Here is a 15,701-nt window from a genome sequence, read left to right on the forward strand (position 1 = left end):
TTGATTGAATCCTGTGGAGTTTTCTCGAAAACACAGTTATGTTTAAATGCAGTGTTTCTAACCAAAACACATTGGGTGTATCTTTGAGGCCTGACAAAAATGTTAAATTTTGTATATATCTTATTAAACAGGTGCATAAAGTATGGGCTTCTCATCTGACATGGTTACCCCAACCCAGTCTTCTCCCTGTCTGTAGTCCCCGTGGGGTGGCTTAAGGCAGCTATTCATCATCTCACTGTTGCATATCCAGACTTCCTGTATACCAGACGGTGGCATCAAAGTCAAGTACTGATCAAGTCTGGATAAGCTCCTTGAGACATTATCTACAAATGCCCCAATCATCAAAACAATCTCACATTGGATGCTCTCCCCAGTTCCCCTAATGGCCGATAGGGAGAGATCAGAGACTTTTTTTCTCTAGAGTGGTAGATATACAGATAAACTGTAAAAAATCTGAGTATCCTGTCAGTTGCACAGAATCATAGCACAGTGTGACTGAAATCCTAAGTTCAGAACCTGTAGCTAGACTTTAGAATGTTATCGTCTTTTGTCAAAACACTGTACATTATGGGGAGCTCACAGAAAAACAGAAGTACATATATAACAGAATGACATTAAGGCACAAAACACAGACAAAGTGGCACTGATGTGTTTTATCTGGGTGTTTTGTTTAGGGCTAATATGGCTGCAGGCCCCAGGCTTTTGCAATAGCAAGCTCTCTTGTACCTCAGGGACCTGTACCTGCATCCAGAGGGCAGAATGTTGAAATGGCAGTTGAGTGGGTACGTACTGGGCTATTGTGATTGCATTGTGTGTGATTGCCTTGAAATTGAGCTCTGGGAGTGAGCTACATCCTTAAAAACACTTTGACTTCACTTTGGCTGTCAGGCTTCATTTCTCAGTAGGAGTTAAGCTAATGTTGTCTTGATTCAAAGCTCAGAGGTCCATCTGTGGGTAGACCTTTGTTTCTCAGTAAGTATACCTGTATGCGTCCATACAAATGGTGAAAACAACAGTCTTTAGTCAATCTCTGTGAAGCACTTTCAGTGGGTGTTGTGTGCATTTTTGAACGGAGATCTGCTGTTACCACGGCAACAAGTCTTCACCAACAAAAGGATGTGTGTATGTGCAATGTGTTACCTGTTTCAGTGCTCGCTCGATTTCAACTCCCTGGGCCCAGGGAACAGCAGGATTGGCCAGGCAGTCACCATTGTTGGCCCTCCTGGTGAATTCAATTTGCTGTTTGTGCAGGTAGCGAAAGGCCTCAGTCATCACCTGCACCGCGTCGTAGGTCAATGCTGATGTGTACTAGAGCAAGGCAATGGGAAAAGACGTCGGGAATGGGGTTGTCAGAGTGGTATGAATCCCTCAGCCTAACCCTAACTACTAACCATAATGTAAACTCTCTCCCAACTCTGATATAGCTTACATTCATGTGCAATAGACTTAAGTTCTTGTTCAAGAACTGTTAAAACTCATCAATCGGCCATTTCCTTGCACTGGGTGACATGTTCTTTCATTACATAATATACATGGGCACTGTAGAGCATTTTGAGTTGAACCAATATGTGTTCTGTCACCATAAACACTAACAAGAGCTACACATCCACAGCTGAAAATAATCCATTAAACAAACAATAAATTGGACTATTGATTGAGTAACATTTGCTAAAATTGTTTACAATAGCACACATTTATAGGGGTTATAGTTCGTTTTTGTCACTTGTTATTTGTGGACAGATTTCCCAACAACTTTACTTTCATTTCAGCAAAAAGAGCAAATCTGTGGGGTCTCAATTAGCCAGAATGAGATGCTTTGCTTCATTGCAGATGACTTTGTGACTGGTCTCAACAGGATCTGCGCATCAAAATGTTATTCTGTCATGGTTTAAGGCAAACTGCAAAGGAAGTGTCAGGTCTGTGCCTCAAACCATGGGTCTTGAAAACAGCCTTATCTCATTATTTTTATAGGGAAGAATAATTAGTTGACAAATGAGGCTAAAGATGAGCCATAAATTCAACCATTGCACTAATGGGGATGACCAACATGAGCTTAAAAAAAGTATCCTCCTCTGAAGTTCTAAACACACGCACACACCACACCACCTGCTTATTATCCTCACTGGTATTTAAGCATCTTGTCCTAATTAGAGTGCATATTATGTGTTTGGTGGTCTTTTTTATTGTTTCTGCTGTACCTATGGTCTGTGCTGTTCTGAGCTGCAAATGTCAGAGTGATTTTTCACCCTGACATAAACCACTTGGAGCAATCTGTCTTTGTGGCAATAAAACAAATCTTGAACTTTGACGATTGTGCTGACAGGAGGTGGGAGAATATTTTTTGACGTGGCATTTCAAATGTGAGTAGTTTGTATAGACATTGCAGGCATGTACAATTATATAATTTGTATTAAACATGCTAGCACTTAGCTAATGGGGCAATGTATGTGCTGTTGTATTATAGTGCAGTGTTTAATAATGCACAGTGTGAATGTTTCTGTAAAGTTGGGTGAAAATGGAGACAGCATCATTTATTTACATTAAAGCAACTGAGCCACAGTTAAGTGCTTACAAAGACATCTTTCACCAAAAAAACCACCTCGCAAATGTGCTTAAACTCACCCTTATTTTACTGTCGGCACCAGGATACTCCTTTTCTTCTAGAGCCTCCCATCTCTGGTCAAACTTGGACACCAAAGGATCTTCGAAATCAACAATCTGAAATCCTGACACATTTGCACCGCCATACTGAATTTTCGACAGATCCCCATCAATGAAACCCTGGAAACAAAAATTGAGACCCAGATGTTTATGTGATCTTAATACAAGGCATTTTGCTACGTCGAGGAGTGAACCTCTATATATTGGCACCAGCTCTACCAACTGAGCTATCCGGGCGCCCTATACAAGGCATTCTCAACACATATAAAGTGATAACACAATCTTTGAACAAACATAGAAGCTGTGTAAACTTACCAGATTGGCTATTATGTAGTGGTAGCCTTTAACATGTCTGCCAATTGTGATGACCTGCAGGGTAATGAGACACACAAATTATAAGTTTCCACTGGAATAAAGAAATACGTCTTGGCCAAACAAAATAGCATAATAAAAGTATCTGAAATAATACCCAATTTTGTCTTTTGTTATACATTTTTAAAATTACTCATGTGATTGCTCGCTATTTCAAAGCTTTTTCAGTTATCTCTATCATCTTGGAAAACTTCCTTACAGAGTTTGACAACCAGAACTAAGACAATCATACATGTAATAATAGTTAAGAGACTACACAAATCTCAGATTATATTTAGACATTATAATTTGTCACTCACAGACCTAACATATCTGACAGGCCATTATCATGGAATAAAAAAACTGTGGCGTTCACAGTCACAAATACAGCCACACAGAGATCTACAATTCCATGTACACTTCTCTTATCGTTAGAGCAGAAAAGCAGAAAATAACTCAGCTATGTACCATTTCTGTATCTCACATAAATAAGACACCTGAAACTAATCCTGCTGCTGGACTGGAACTTCTGTTTGTCACGGCCGTTACTTGAAGCAGATTTAAATAATAATGTTTAGTTTGTCCTACTGTAAGTAAATGTATTTGACACGAAGCAAAAAACCTCCACCTGAACGAATTCTGTTTTTCCTAGATAAACAGGAGCAGAGGCTGCAGGCATTGATTTCATTCAGCATTCGGTTAAACAGATGTTGGCATGCTTTAAATGCTAATCAATAAGCCTCTCTCCTGGGTAAAAGGTGGAGTAAATATAGCCTGTTTATGTGCATCTGTTTTGCCTTTAATTGCAGTTTTGTTTACAGCCTAAATGAACAATTAGTGTAATTGTTATGGTGCCTTTCTACATCTGCTTGGCTGCTGGGTCCATGTGACAATGTTGTTTTTCTAAGTGCTGTATCAAATGCAGATATTTTGGCTGAATAAAACTTTTATCCCACTGGAGTAATTAAAGCACAATAGGATTGTTAGCAATTACTGCATTCCCTTGTTTAAAAAAATACAGAAACATGTTCTTTTTCAATTTAAATACAGTGACCAGATACAAAAAGAGTGTACCAATACAATGCACAAGTTGTGTGAAGTCAAACTTTATTTTTCTGCAGTACTGTGTGTACTGAAGTTAGTAAAAGTCTTGTTTTGGTTTGTCTTCTGGCTTGACTGAGTTGTGATTTACCTAGTATACTTGGTCTGGTACAATATGACCAGTAGCTTATGGTGGCTAAGGTTGGCTAATGTTAGCAAACGTTAGGTAGAGGTAGATATTGCTGTGTTATTAATGATTCAGTTTGCTGACTCTTCTCTACTACTCTCTCACATCCTGTGCATTTCCATTGTAGTAACATTGGCCACTGTACAACAATAGTTACTCTCACTTTCAGGTGAGTCCCATGAGAACCAGCTAACACAATCAATAGATTTTGTTGCCCGATTTTGGTGTTGTAATGCTACACTGAAAACACAAATTGAAAAATATATAATGAAAACTAAAAGGAAGCAACCAAACCCACATCATACTTAGTCTACATAGACATATGTTTAAAATATCTTAGTGGATTTAGTACATTGGTGAAAATTCATATCAGCAAAATGCTTCAGCAAAAACTAATAAAACTTCCCAGGTAAGCGAGACAGACCTCTTTAATAAAAGATAATGACAAAATGATTCTATGCAATGGTAAAAATTTGCATTCCGACAGTTTAGGAAAAGACAAACCAATATGACCAGAATATATATAGGAACTGCTCAGTAGATTATATCAGCAGCAAGATAATCTCCCATTGCCAGAGCTTCCTCCACAGCGCTGCAAAGGAAGGTCTGACTTGTCAACATTCTGCGATGGGAGAAAAGGATGCTCTGGTTTTTTGGCATTTCTTTAAACAAATCACAATCATCTTGGGATGGCGCTAATCACAGGACGCAATGATGGTGTCTCTGCAAAATAGCCTCGGGAAGAAATTTGTTCTGGTGGAACATGTGTACTTTCAAAAGTTGTTTTTGTCATGCAACAGAAAACTCAGATTCCATAGACTAGTCTAGCTAATTTTTTTTAATTTAATCTTTCAATCTGAGGAGCTGTTTATCATAATCCTCATAAATCAACCAAAGTTTAAAATGCCAAGACAAAGAAAGCTTAAGGTGATGGACATCGGGACGAATATTATGGACATCCGGCATAATTTCTGGCGGCGCCTTAGCAATCCCGGAACTGCAACATCAGCAATATAGACCGGCAGCTAACAGCAACTAACAGAAACCTGTGTTGTCAGCAGTGTACATCTATGGAACCAAAACCATATCTTAAAAAAGTAGTGCATGTCAAATTGTGTAGCAAACAGGAGCAAACTGTTAGATGCTGAGATGATCAAAAGAAGATGGAGTAAGCCGACAGGCAGCATGCAAACTATTATTCCCTTTATTGTCTCCTTCCATGTCTTGGATAGTAAAGAGAAGATCATAAGAAAGAAGATAGTATCTTCCTTGTGTTTCTGTCAAACCAGAGGCCTTCCTCACCCCGTGTTAACCACAATCTAAAATTTCAACACCAAATCCAGAAGCCACATGGATATTGAATAAAAAGTAAGAAGAAGCCAAACTGGACCTGAGCAACCCACGGCAGTCAGACTCCTGTGAGAAGACACTGTAAGTGCATTATTTGTTCTAACAGCTGAAAACATGGCAGCAGCATCCCATATTCCTTTACCTGAATCCCAGTATACCTAACTTTAAAAGTCTGGCGTCAACAGTGAAACACAAAACTGTTTCACTTACTGCCACATCAAATAACACACAACAACTCCATCTCCCTTGTGCTAAAAACGGTTGGTTTGGACAACAATTCTGTCCAAATCATGTCAAGATAACCCTAGTGCAGGTTCTCAATGCAATCCTGCATTTATTTAAGTTTTGCTCTAATGGTTCATCAGGTTAAAATATTTAAAGATGTTACAGAATGTTTTTTGTAGTGGTACAGTATAGGTTTTAGGGGCTCAAAATGAGCAGAATGATCAAAAAACAATGCTCTACACTCCACCTGCTCCATGATGTCTTTCACTTTGTCCTGTTCACAGTCCAGGATCACCCTCCTTTCTTTCTTGTTCTCCAAATCTTGGAACAGGGAGCGGTAGGCCTCGTCCTTTTTCTCGTCTTTCAGGTTTCCCACATTGATGGCTGTCACTTGCCACTTCCTCTCTGCGGCTGTGTCCAAAACAACCTGCAGCGTCGTAAGCCCTGAGGATGGAACGAAAGTGAAATTAAAACATTATTCACGCTCTCTGTCTGACCGATTCATCCATGCCATTCTTTGCCACTGAGGGATTTTGGAGGACTATTGAGGTTTTTAGAGATGTCCTGCTGACAATTGGGACCACAAACATTTTATCACATTGTAAAGGTAGGAATTAAGAAAACATTATACATTTTGTTTGTCTCTTTGTTTCACTTTCAGCTCAAGTTATGTATTTAATTCTGTTTTTCCTGAAGCCACCTTTCCGAATTTTGGTGGCATATCATTTTCTATGGGCTTGTTTTAAGGTCACAGCCATACAAACTTTAGAAGTAGCACACTAGGAAGGAAAGTCATGAGAGCAAAAACCCCAATGGCAGAAGCAGAACAAATCTGAAAATAAACTCTTAACAAATGTATCAGACAAGACCTGTTCAAAACCAAGGGTACATCTTTCACTTCAGACTATCACTGTATGATTATTCAACCCCTGTGGAGGTTTAACAGAGACACAATGCCTTATGTAAAGAGCTCATCAAGATGAATCCCAGCGGTTCTGGTTTGAACCTGACCAACATGTGGGAGGAAAGTGTGTATAACAACACACTTGACTAAATCAATACCAAAAGTTTTATATTACTGATCTATGTTTAAACATGTTTTCATTTTTTTTTCTTTTCTTTCTTCATATAGGCCTAATTGTTTTAAAATTTAATTTAATTTAAGAAGTTTTCTGTTGTACCTATGGCATATTCTGGGGCAGGGCCATCACAGAAAATGTTTATTTAAACAAAGAACAACTAAAAGCTAAATAGGGAAAGTGATGGGTAAAAATGGGTAAAAAACCTGAGTCAATCTGAGTCAATCATTATTATTATTATTACGTTCATACAACAAACTCTTAATGTTTTGGCTCTTGACACAGTGACAGTGATACCCGGTTCATCCAAAATGGCTAAGTTACTGTACACAAAGCTTGAAATACAACAATGCATCTGTAACGTATTCTCTTATCGTAAATGAATGTTTTTCTGACAGACCAAAATGTTCATCGTAACTATAGGACCTCTCAGTAACATTAACACAGTAATACAGCACCGTAAATAAAAGACCTTTACAACAGCAAGTGTTGTAGAAACACTAGCTCCTTTGTCCACTAAAATCCACACAAACTGAAAGTTACATGTAGCTACTTTAAGCTTTTCATCATATCACAGAGCCTTCATTAGATGAAGTTTGCTCAGGTGTTGCTGTAGCTTTATCACTGTAGCTCCATCACTTTTCATTTTTCTGAGGACTTTTAAAAAGTCAATAATGAACTGTCAAGCTCAATGTTTAAGCCAACATGGAGGAAAAGTCCTACAAGTGGTCGGAATAATCAAATGTTTGAACATCTACTGTTCCATGACAGCTGAGGTGACGTCCTCTTCTGATGAATTGCGAATGATCTGGCAGAAAGCTCCAGAACAAGTGAACCTTGAATGGAGATAGTTTTGACAACTGTTGTTTCTAAGAAAAACAATTAACCATTTAAGCTCAATTTAATGGATGTTACTTCCCAACTCATTCTTACTCCGAAGGCGTAAAAGGAGACCTTTATCGCCACATAACACACGCTTGGTTGTGTCTCCTTTACAGTGAGTAGTATGTAAGAGAAGAATTCCGCACAGGGAGGTTGGTCGGTGTGGTGGATGGGTCAAACACAAGATTTTCACCCAAGAGAGCAGGGTTCGTGTCCTGCTTGTGTCCTTAACCGTAAGCCCACCCACAACCTTTTCCTAAACCCAACCGTCTCGTTCCCGCGTGTCACGGAATCGTAAGCCCACCCACAACCTTTTCCTTAACCTAACAGTGTCAAAAGGGACGGCAATAGTCCTGACCAAGCGCATGTTATATAACGGTAAAGGAGACCCAACCAAGCGCGTGTCTTTAGGGAAGGTATGGATTACCATGTGGCTTCCTCCATCGCGCCATCATCCCTCACTGGCTTCCCACCAGTGAAAATGGTCTAAATGTGTTTAGTTGAAGTACTCAGCCTGGCCGGAGGCAGGTTACCTCGGTTTGTTGTAGAAGTGGGTGAGTGTTAATAAAACAATCTTTACATCAATACTATCCTATGTGCTAGCCTGTTTCATTCTTTACCCCAAATCCAATCAAAACTAAGGTCTACAGTAGAGAACAGATACAAGCTGCCATTTGTAAGTCAATTAAACATAGCACCTATCCATCAATCTGTGTGCTGTCAGTTAGAGGCAAAGACCACAGTCTCCATTTGAACTTACATTCCTATCACACTCTCTATCTAGTTTCCCAGATGAATCTCTGCAGATATTGATCCCTGGTCTGCAGAGGGCAGTTTGAAAAGCAGTTTGGTAAAAAATGGTTGAGTGTTTCATTCCACGATGCTACAGCGGGGTGAATTACAGATGTAATCAATTTAATGTGACGCAGAGGTGATTTTATGATGATGGGGAGGAAAATGGAAGCTTGCAGTTTTATCTGAATTAACTATACATCACAATTACAGTAAGGTCATTATGCTGTGGTTACATTTGGCTGTTTCATCAATGCTTATCATATGAGATACCTAAAATTTAGAGTGATTTACAGAGAAGATAAAGCAAGGACTAAAGTAAAATTTTAGCCTAAAGGTTAGTTCTGCAATATTGGTGGTTAAATGATAATTCTACATGATGAGTGTCTTTGAACTGTATGTGAGAGCTGGCCTGTCCTTGAATCAGGCATCTTAGTGTAAATTGTGGCTCTATTTGTTAAAAAAAATTTATTTTGATACTTGGGTGATTTTTATATTTTCTCACATTTTAAATGGTATATGTATTATTATAAAAAAGAAAAATGATGTAGCTGCCTCATCATTGTTTTAATAATATTACATATGTGTTATTTTAGCTGTTACAAAGTTGCAGCTTCTCCCACGATGTGTAAGAGAGTAATGTTTACTGTAATGTTGAAAAAGTTTAGAGTTTAATAAATATGTACTGTATATTGATCAAAATACAAATTAACACAGTATATATATTTGATAGTTTAATCCACTCACATTGTGCAATTTCAAATATAAAAAAATAGTATCAATAACAAAATGCATAGCTTTATGTCATTGTGGTCACAGGCTTTGTGTTATGCATTATTTTATGCATTATATTTTGATAACCACCTCACTCATACGATTCGTTAACAGTCAAATCAGTGTTCTATATTAGGCCACAAGGTAACCGTAGCAACCCAAAGAGCAAACTTTAAGAAATGGATGAAAATTTGAACATAGTTTGTCATTTTACCTGTGGTAAGAGGACTTCAGGTACGTTACTTGAAAAGTGTTTCAATCACTTTTCTTTTACCCACTGATAAAGTAATTCATTTAGTAATTACTCATTGGCAAAAGCAATAAGATACATAGTTTCTTACATTACTTGCATTACTCAGTCCGTCTCCATAAAACGCTCCTTCCAAAACTCCAAAGCCTTCAGACCCACATGTTGCATCTATTGTATTAAACATATGTAAAACATATAACAGGCATTGTGGTTTAACAAGCAACCAGGAAACAATTTTGAGGCCATCATGAGCTAACTTTAACTACACAGCCCTCCAGAAGTCCTTTCCTCACAGTGAAGCTTCAGGGTTTGCACACAACACAGCCTCTAATTCTGAACATTACCCTGGTAATTCATGAAAGCACTGGCTAGCTAACCAGCTAAGAACACGCATAGCATGTGAACAACACAAGTTTGTGGTTATCAAAAGGTGCAATCCTCCTCTCTTGGATCACCATTTCCCATTACATGTAGCCCCGGCTGATGTTAAGGGGCTAAATGTGACTACAGCAAGAAGTAATGCATTACTGGCCACGGTTTAAATGGAAATGGACTGGAGTTAGTTGGGCTCAGCGGGTTGACATTGCTGAGATAAAGCCTGACATCCAAGGCTTATCTCATGGGCCTGATGTCCCTGCTCGCTATCTCTGCTATTGGGACCTAGCACCAACAAAGACGGTTGTGATTGGTTTAAAGAAATACAAACAAGCCAGAGCATTATATCCCCAATCCCAAACTAGATAGGCGTTGTAGGCAAACCATACTCCATTAATGACACAGCACTTGGAAGCGAGGTCTGGCATTACAAGACTAGACTGAAGTGGACTGAATTATATAATACAACAGTTTAAATTAGTTCTAATTAGTTCTTCAGTGAGTTAATAGTATCCATAACATTATCAAAAGGTCGGTTCACCACTGCTTACAAACTTCCAATGGCTTTCTTTCTCCAAATTGCTGCCCATCAGTCTACTCCAGATATTATATATCTATCTGTATAATGGCATTCATGATAAAGAATAATATACGGTTACACATTTATTGCTGCTCTAAATGAAGAACACAAGAAGATACTTGGCTCCACTGATGTCCTCTGCAGATCACAGACTGCTTTATGATGCATATTCAATACTATGTCATCCATTCAAACAGGCGTGTTCCAAACAATGCACTGGAGACTGAAGATGATATCTGACCTCACATTTACCACTAAACTGCTCTGGATTTAAAAGGTGAGGTGAGAATTAGGTGACATGAACTGCAAAATAATATTCTGTTATAAGAAATTGAATAAAACACTGAGGTAATCACAACTGTGATGTTGTAGTGAAAGTAAACCATAACTTCCTTATTCCCAGTGAAAAGATGATCTTTTCTCTTCGAGTAATCACTTGAAGCCTTGACTGTGAAATATTAACTTAATGCATATTGATCAACAACATCTCAATGAGTTTATGTTGGTGACTACATTGGAATATGAATAGTACGATGCAAAACTATTCAAATGAGGCAAGAATAGGCTTATGAATGATGCATAGAGGAAAGCAATTCAATACATACAATTACAGCTCCATATTAGCTATAATATCTTTGCTTCAAGCTATTGTTTCCTCACTCATCCACCATGGTATAGGTCCAACATCCTTCCCCAAGTATACTGTAAATGTCAACTTAGTGCATAATACAAACTGAAGCGCCACTTAAATCAGTAGGTAAGTGGCTATATGCTCTGTTTAAAATATATGGCAGCAGACTTTTGTGATTGCATGCAGTGCTGCAATAAGAGAAAAAAAATCTGCAAATAGTAATTTCCTTAGGAAGAAGGAACAGAGCATTCATCAACATTTAGATAGAAAATGCATTTATAAAAGTCTGACTGAGAACATGTCTGCATTAGTGCCTATCCGACCACATACATTCATTATCTAAACTGACTTACTACAACAAGCTGACAATGGTAGTGCTGGTTCATAGTCTTAATGTGCTAATAGAATTACTCATAACCAGTGGTAAATCTATTGCGTTGTCGCCCGCACAGTCACTTACAATCTCTCTCTCTCTTTCTTTCTCTTTCTTCTCTTTCTCTCTCCACAATCCAGTTGCCATGGGAATGAGTGGATCACACTGACCTAATTAGACAGCCATGCTATGATGAAATATGCACAACAGGCACTCATACTGTAGCCATCACTGACATACAATATAGAGGCAGGTCAGAGCTAGCATTAGCATTAGGACAATCTTAAACAGCAGGTTGGTACCTGCCCTCCAATTTAGGAGAGGGACAGTATTTGGTTGTGCTGTCAGAACAAGGCTGACTGGGAAGATTAGCTATGGATTCTTGGAGAAGTGCATGTGAAAAGAGATGAGATGTAGGGTACATCATAACAGATATACTGTGGTTAGATCCAGCATGTGCATGTCAGGCGAAAAGGTGCCGTGGGAGACTTTACGTGATGTGAAAAGGTAAGTTAGCGATAATAGAGAACATGCAATGCACTAAATCCCTCGCAAGCCACCAATACACAATACACAAAAATGTATTCAACCAAAAGATAGATGTATAGAATTTATTAATCCCACGTCCTATTACTTTAAGCCACTCAGTGTATTAGTTAAATGTTCTGGTAAGCCATCTTTGGCCATTCATGAAGTATCATTCAACATCTTCAAAGTGATTCCAAAACTTTTAGCGTGCAGAAAAAAAAAAGAATGAATGATTTCTCTTCTATAATGACAAGTAAAAAAGAGGGCTTAGGACGTGTAACCTTAAAGCCGAACATCCCTATCAGACAGAAAAAAGGAACTCTTGTGTTATTCCACTGAAACTGGATAACATTGAGGTCTTAATTATCTTCTTTCATTGCAGTATTAAAATAGAATGGAACTATATCTGTAGAAGCGATGTCTTTTTCATTGTGGGACAAAATGAGTAACATGCAAACAGCAAAGAGAGATAACGCACAAGCAGATTTGAATAAGAAGTAAGTCTGCATATTACATTTTCATGGTGGACAATATGTTCATCTTGCACATAATCAGATTCATGATTGCCGTTACAGGTACAAGTTCTGGGCACAGAGACACTCTTACTTCTGATGGCAACATCTATGGTTTTGCTCTACTTAAAGATGCAGACTGATAAATAATGAGTGACCAGATAATCATCAATTTAAACCTATGAGCCATCTGTGTGTGTGTGTGCGTGTGCGTGTGTGCGTGCGTGTCTGTCTGTGAGAGTATCTGTCTCCTCACTAAAAAGAGCCATTTACCCAGAGTACAGTACAAGACTGGGTAGCTGCCAGGTGTGACTGTGAGTTTACTGTGTGAATGTGAAGCAGTTCAAAGCTGAAAAAGAACTTAAACACAATACTTAACAAACTATACACAGAATAGAAAACAACAAATTGTTCAATATCAGAGTACGTTTTCAGATCTCATAACTTCAGGAGTTTTTAAGATTCTCCTCTGACACTACTGCATAATATTATAATAACTGTCTGCATAATTACATGCATAAAGTACAATTCTCTTCTGTCTACCACTGGAATGGCCAGCTGGGCAGCCAGATGCAACTTTCTATTACTCACTGTTCATATCAGCAAACACATTATGCAAACAAATCACACCTATATGTGGGATGAGTGTGGAAGTCCATAACTGCAGGACAAATCACCTCCACATGTCAAAGATGACTCTGACTGCCTCCCCTCCCCTTGATATTTCGCAAAATAGACTCTCACACATGAGCTGCTATAGTTGTTTTTATGTGACAAGCTATTTGACAGGTACCAAAATGCCTTTTACCTGTATTTACCGATATTGCGTTATATGTAGACAGTGTTAGTGCTGAAATCAGCAGATTGAACACAATCTTTGGATTGCATAAGGACAAACCAGTGCCCGTTTTATACTAGTCCACATTCACATTGTTTAAGCAAAGGAAAACGAATGGTGTCATGTTAAAATGAAAAACATTTAATTTTCAATCAAGCTATAAATATGCCTGCTCTAAATATGTAGCTATAGCCCCATTTGTATTCCATCAGACTCTGCCTCCCAGTCAAACTTCCAATGGAAACACATTAAAACAGGAAAGCAGTTATTTCCATTAAAAAAAATACATTACATTACAACAATGGTGGAAACTTTGGGGAAAACAGATCCGGAAAGATGCTGTCAAAAGAGAAATAATGAGGTTCATGACTTACCTCGATCACTGTCGTACAGGTAGGCAAACTTGTCCCACTTGTAGTACTCGATAAGGCTGAGGAGGGGCCCCTTGATATCAGGTCTCATCTGGATGATAAACTGCTGATTCCCATCCAGAGGGAAGCTGGGCGTAATGAAGGAGACATGGAGCGTCCCACAAAATGACGTGATGGTGTTGACAGACTTTTTGTCGTAGAATCCGAAAATGGCGTACACTCCTCTTGAGAACTGTGAACAGACTGAAGCAGAGGAAAGAGGTTTGTTAAGGTGTGCTTCATGATGTTTAGCACACATACTCTAAATCCTGATGTCTAGTGGGTAAAGGGTCTGCAGTATTTCTTTCATGCCAGTAATTATCTGGTCCGAACAATGACATTTTTCCTTTTTGAAACTCTTCCCACATTTATTTGCGATGCTTGCTCACAGCTCTCTGCCATAACTCAGAATAATGTATATATCCAAGAGTTTTATTACAATCCTTTACTGCACATTAGGGCCTCACACAGCTGTAAAGGGTCGCCTCTTTCTGATTCTCTCTTTCTGAATAATGGATAGCTTTCCATAAGCTCTGCCAGGGGAGTGCTTGTATTTAACAGTCAAAGATCTAATGTACATCATTCACTTTGTGAAACTTTCATAAGTTGTCCTATGTCTTTTCGATACAGTGGGAATAAACATTAATTATTAATATGGGAAAGCCGTCTTTGTTGATAAGCTGGAATGGCGCTGTCTTCTGTTTGATTTTTGCTCAGGCAGAAAACCATTCCATGCTCCTCCTATAAGAATATGTGGCAGGGAAGATATGCTAGTATATGCAGTATATGTTTCCAAGGTAGATTTCATTCCATTCTTTATGCATTTTCTTTGGAGGCCATACGAACCTAAATGATCCTCTTTTTTAGGCTCCATTTAGGGAATGCAAACAGAATTCATGATGACTCTGTGTGTTTGCACCGGACTATTTGTATTACGTCCTCATCTTGTTGACTCTGCAAAATCACCTTTGTTCAATAATTCATGACCCATGCTCAGGTACATATGGCACAGTACCTTTTCTAGCCTCAAACATTCATTATGCACCAACCAGAAAATGGCACTCTGCACCAAAGACAAACATGAATGCTGAATGTCTAAGTAATCCTGAGGTTGCAAGCTGTTCCTCTAACATTGTACCACGGTCAGCAGGTTGGCAAGTTGCTTGTAAATGTGTATTGATCAAATGTAAGTTAATCAGGCTTATTGACCTGGACATATGTGTTCTCCAATGTAATTAATCAAATGAGTCATTTCCTTTTCCACAATACTGTATAACTAGACTGACTTGCTGATGAAGGGAACTGGGGTCCATACATCATCTATTAGCTACAGTAGGTTGGTGGTGTAAGTACTGTAGGCATGCTGCCACTTCTGCACTGACTGTGGCAGCTATCATTGATTAATTGAAACATGATGGGCAAGAGGAAAGAGTGAATGCTGTGATCTTAGCAACATGGGACTGAAGGAATGTTACCAACATACAGTAATTACAATACATGTTTATGTTAAGAGGGAAAGTTTTGGAAAGGTTTATTTAATGCTTTGCTTTAATGTTTCACACATTCACAGAGAGTACTTTTTAAAGCCACTTTGTTGTACTGTTATGCACTGAGCAGCTTCATTAGTGAAGTTTGGGTAGAAATTAACAGCAGCTCATTAAAAATTGTCTCTGGCGACTGAATCAAGCTGCCTGAAGTTTTGGAGCTTTGTCTATTCTCAAACTTTGTCCCTGCTGAGCAAGACAGACTCATTTTGACCATAAAGATATTAAATTTAACTGAAAACCAATTCCTTGTGTCTCCACTAGAGTTGGGGGAGATATTCCAGGAACCCTGGGTTCCTGAAGTAAAAGTCCAATTTA

At 38.6% G+C, this 15,701-nt stretch overlaps 1 protein-coding gene and 1 long non-coding RNA gene across 10 annotated transcripts in view; both read right to left on the minus strand.

The window, feature by feature from the left end:
- The window catches only part of LOC116696537 (uncharacterized), a 376,836-nt gene that overhangs the window by 51,867 nt on the left and 309,268 nt on the right, over nucleotides 1-15,701 (minus strand). The gene's annotated exons all lie outside the window — the stretch shown is intronic.
- gria2b (glutamate receptor, ionotropic, AMPA 2b) overlaps nucleotides 1-15,701 on the minus strand; it is a 52,143-nt gene that overhangs the window by 10,900 nt on the left and 25,542 nt on the right. For all 9 annotated transcript variants that reach the window (XR_004333756.1, XR_004333755.1, XR_004333754.1 and 6 more), the window contains exons 3-7: nucleotides 13,804-14,043; nucleotides 6,063-6,259; nucleotides 2,977-3,030; nucleotides 2,623-2,781; nucleotides 1,141-1,308 (exon numbers count right to left, since the gene is read on the minus strand). Coding sequence is in view for 5 of the 9 variants with exons in the window: in XM_032527561.1 (XP_032383452.1) it covers nucleotides 1,141-1,308; nucleotides 2,623-2,781; nucleotides 2,977-3,030; nucleotides 6,063-6,259; nucleotides 13,804-14,043 (818 nt within the window). In the remaining 4 variants the exon portion in view is untranslated. The remainder of the gene's footprint in view (nucleotides 1-1,140; nucleotides 1,309-2,622; nucleotides 2,782-2,976; nucleotides 3,031-6,062; nucleotides 6,260-13,803; nucleotides 14,044-15,701) is intronic.

Source organism: Etheostoma spectabile, chromosome 10 (assembly GCF_008692095.1).
Source record: "Etheostoma spectabile isolate EspeVRDwgs_2016 chromosome 10, UIUC_Espe_1.0, whole genome shotgun sequence".
In the NCBI taxonomy this organism is placed as follows: Eukaryota; Metazoa; Chordata; class Actinopteri; order Perciformes; family Percidae; genus Etheostoma; species Etheostoma spectabile.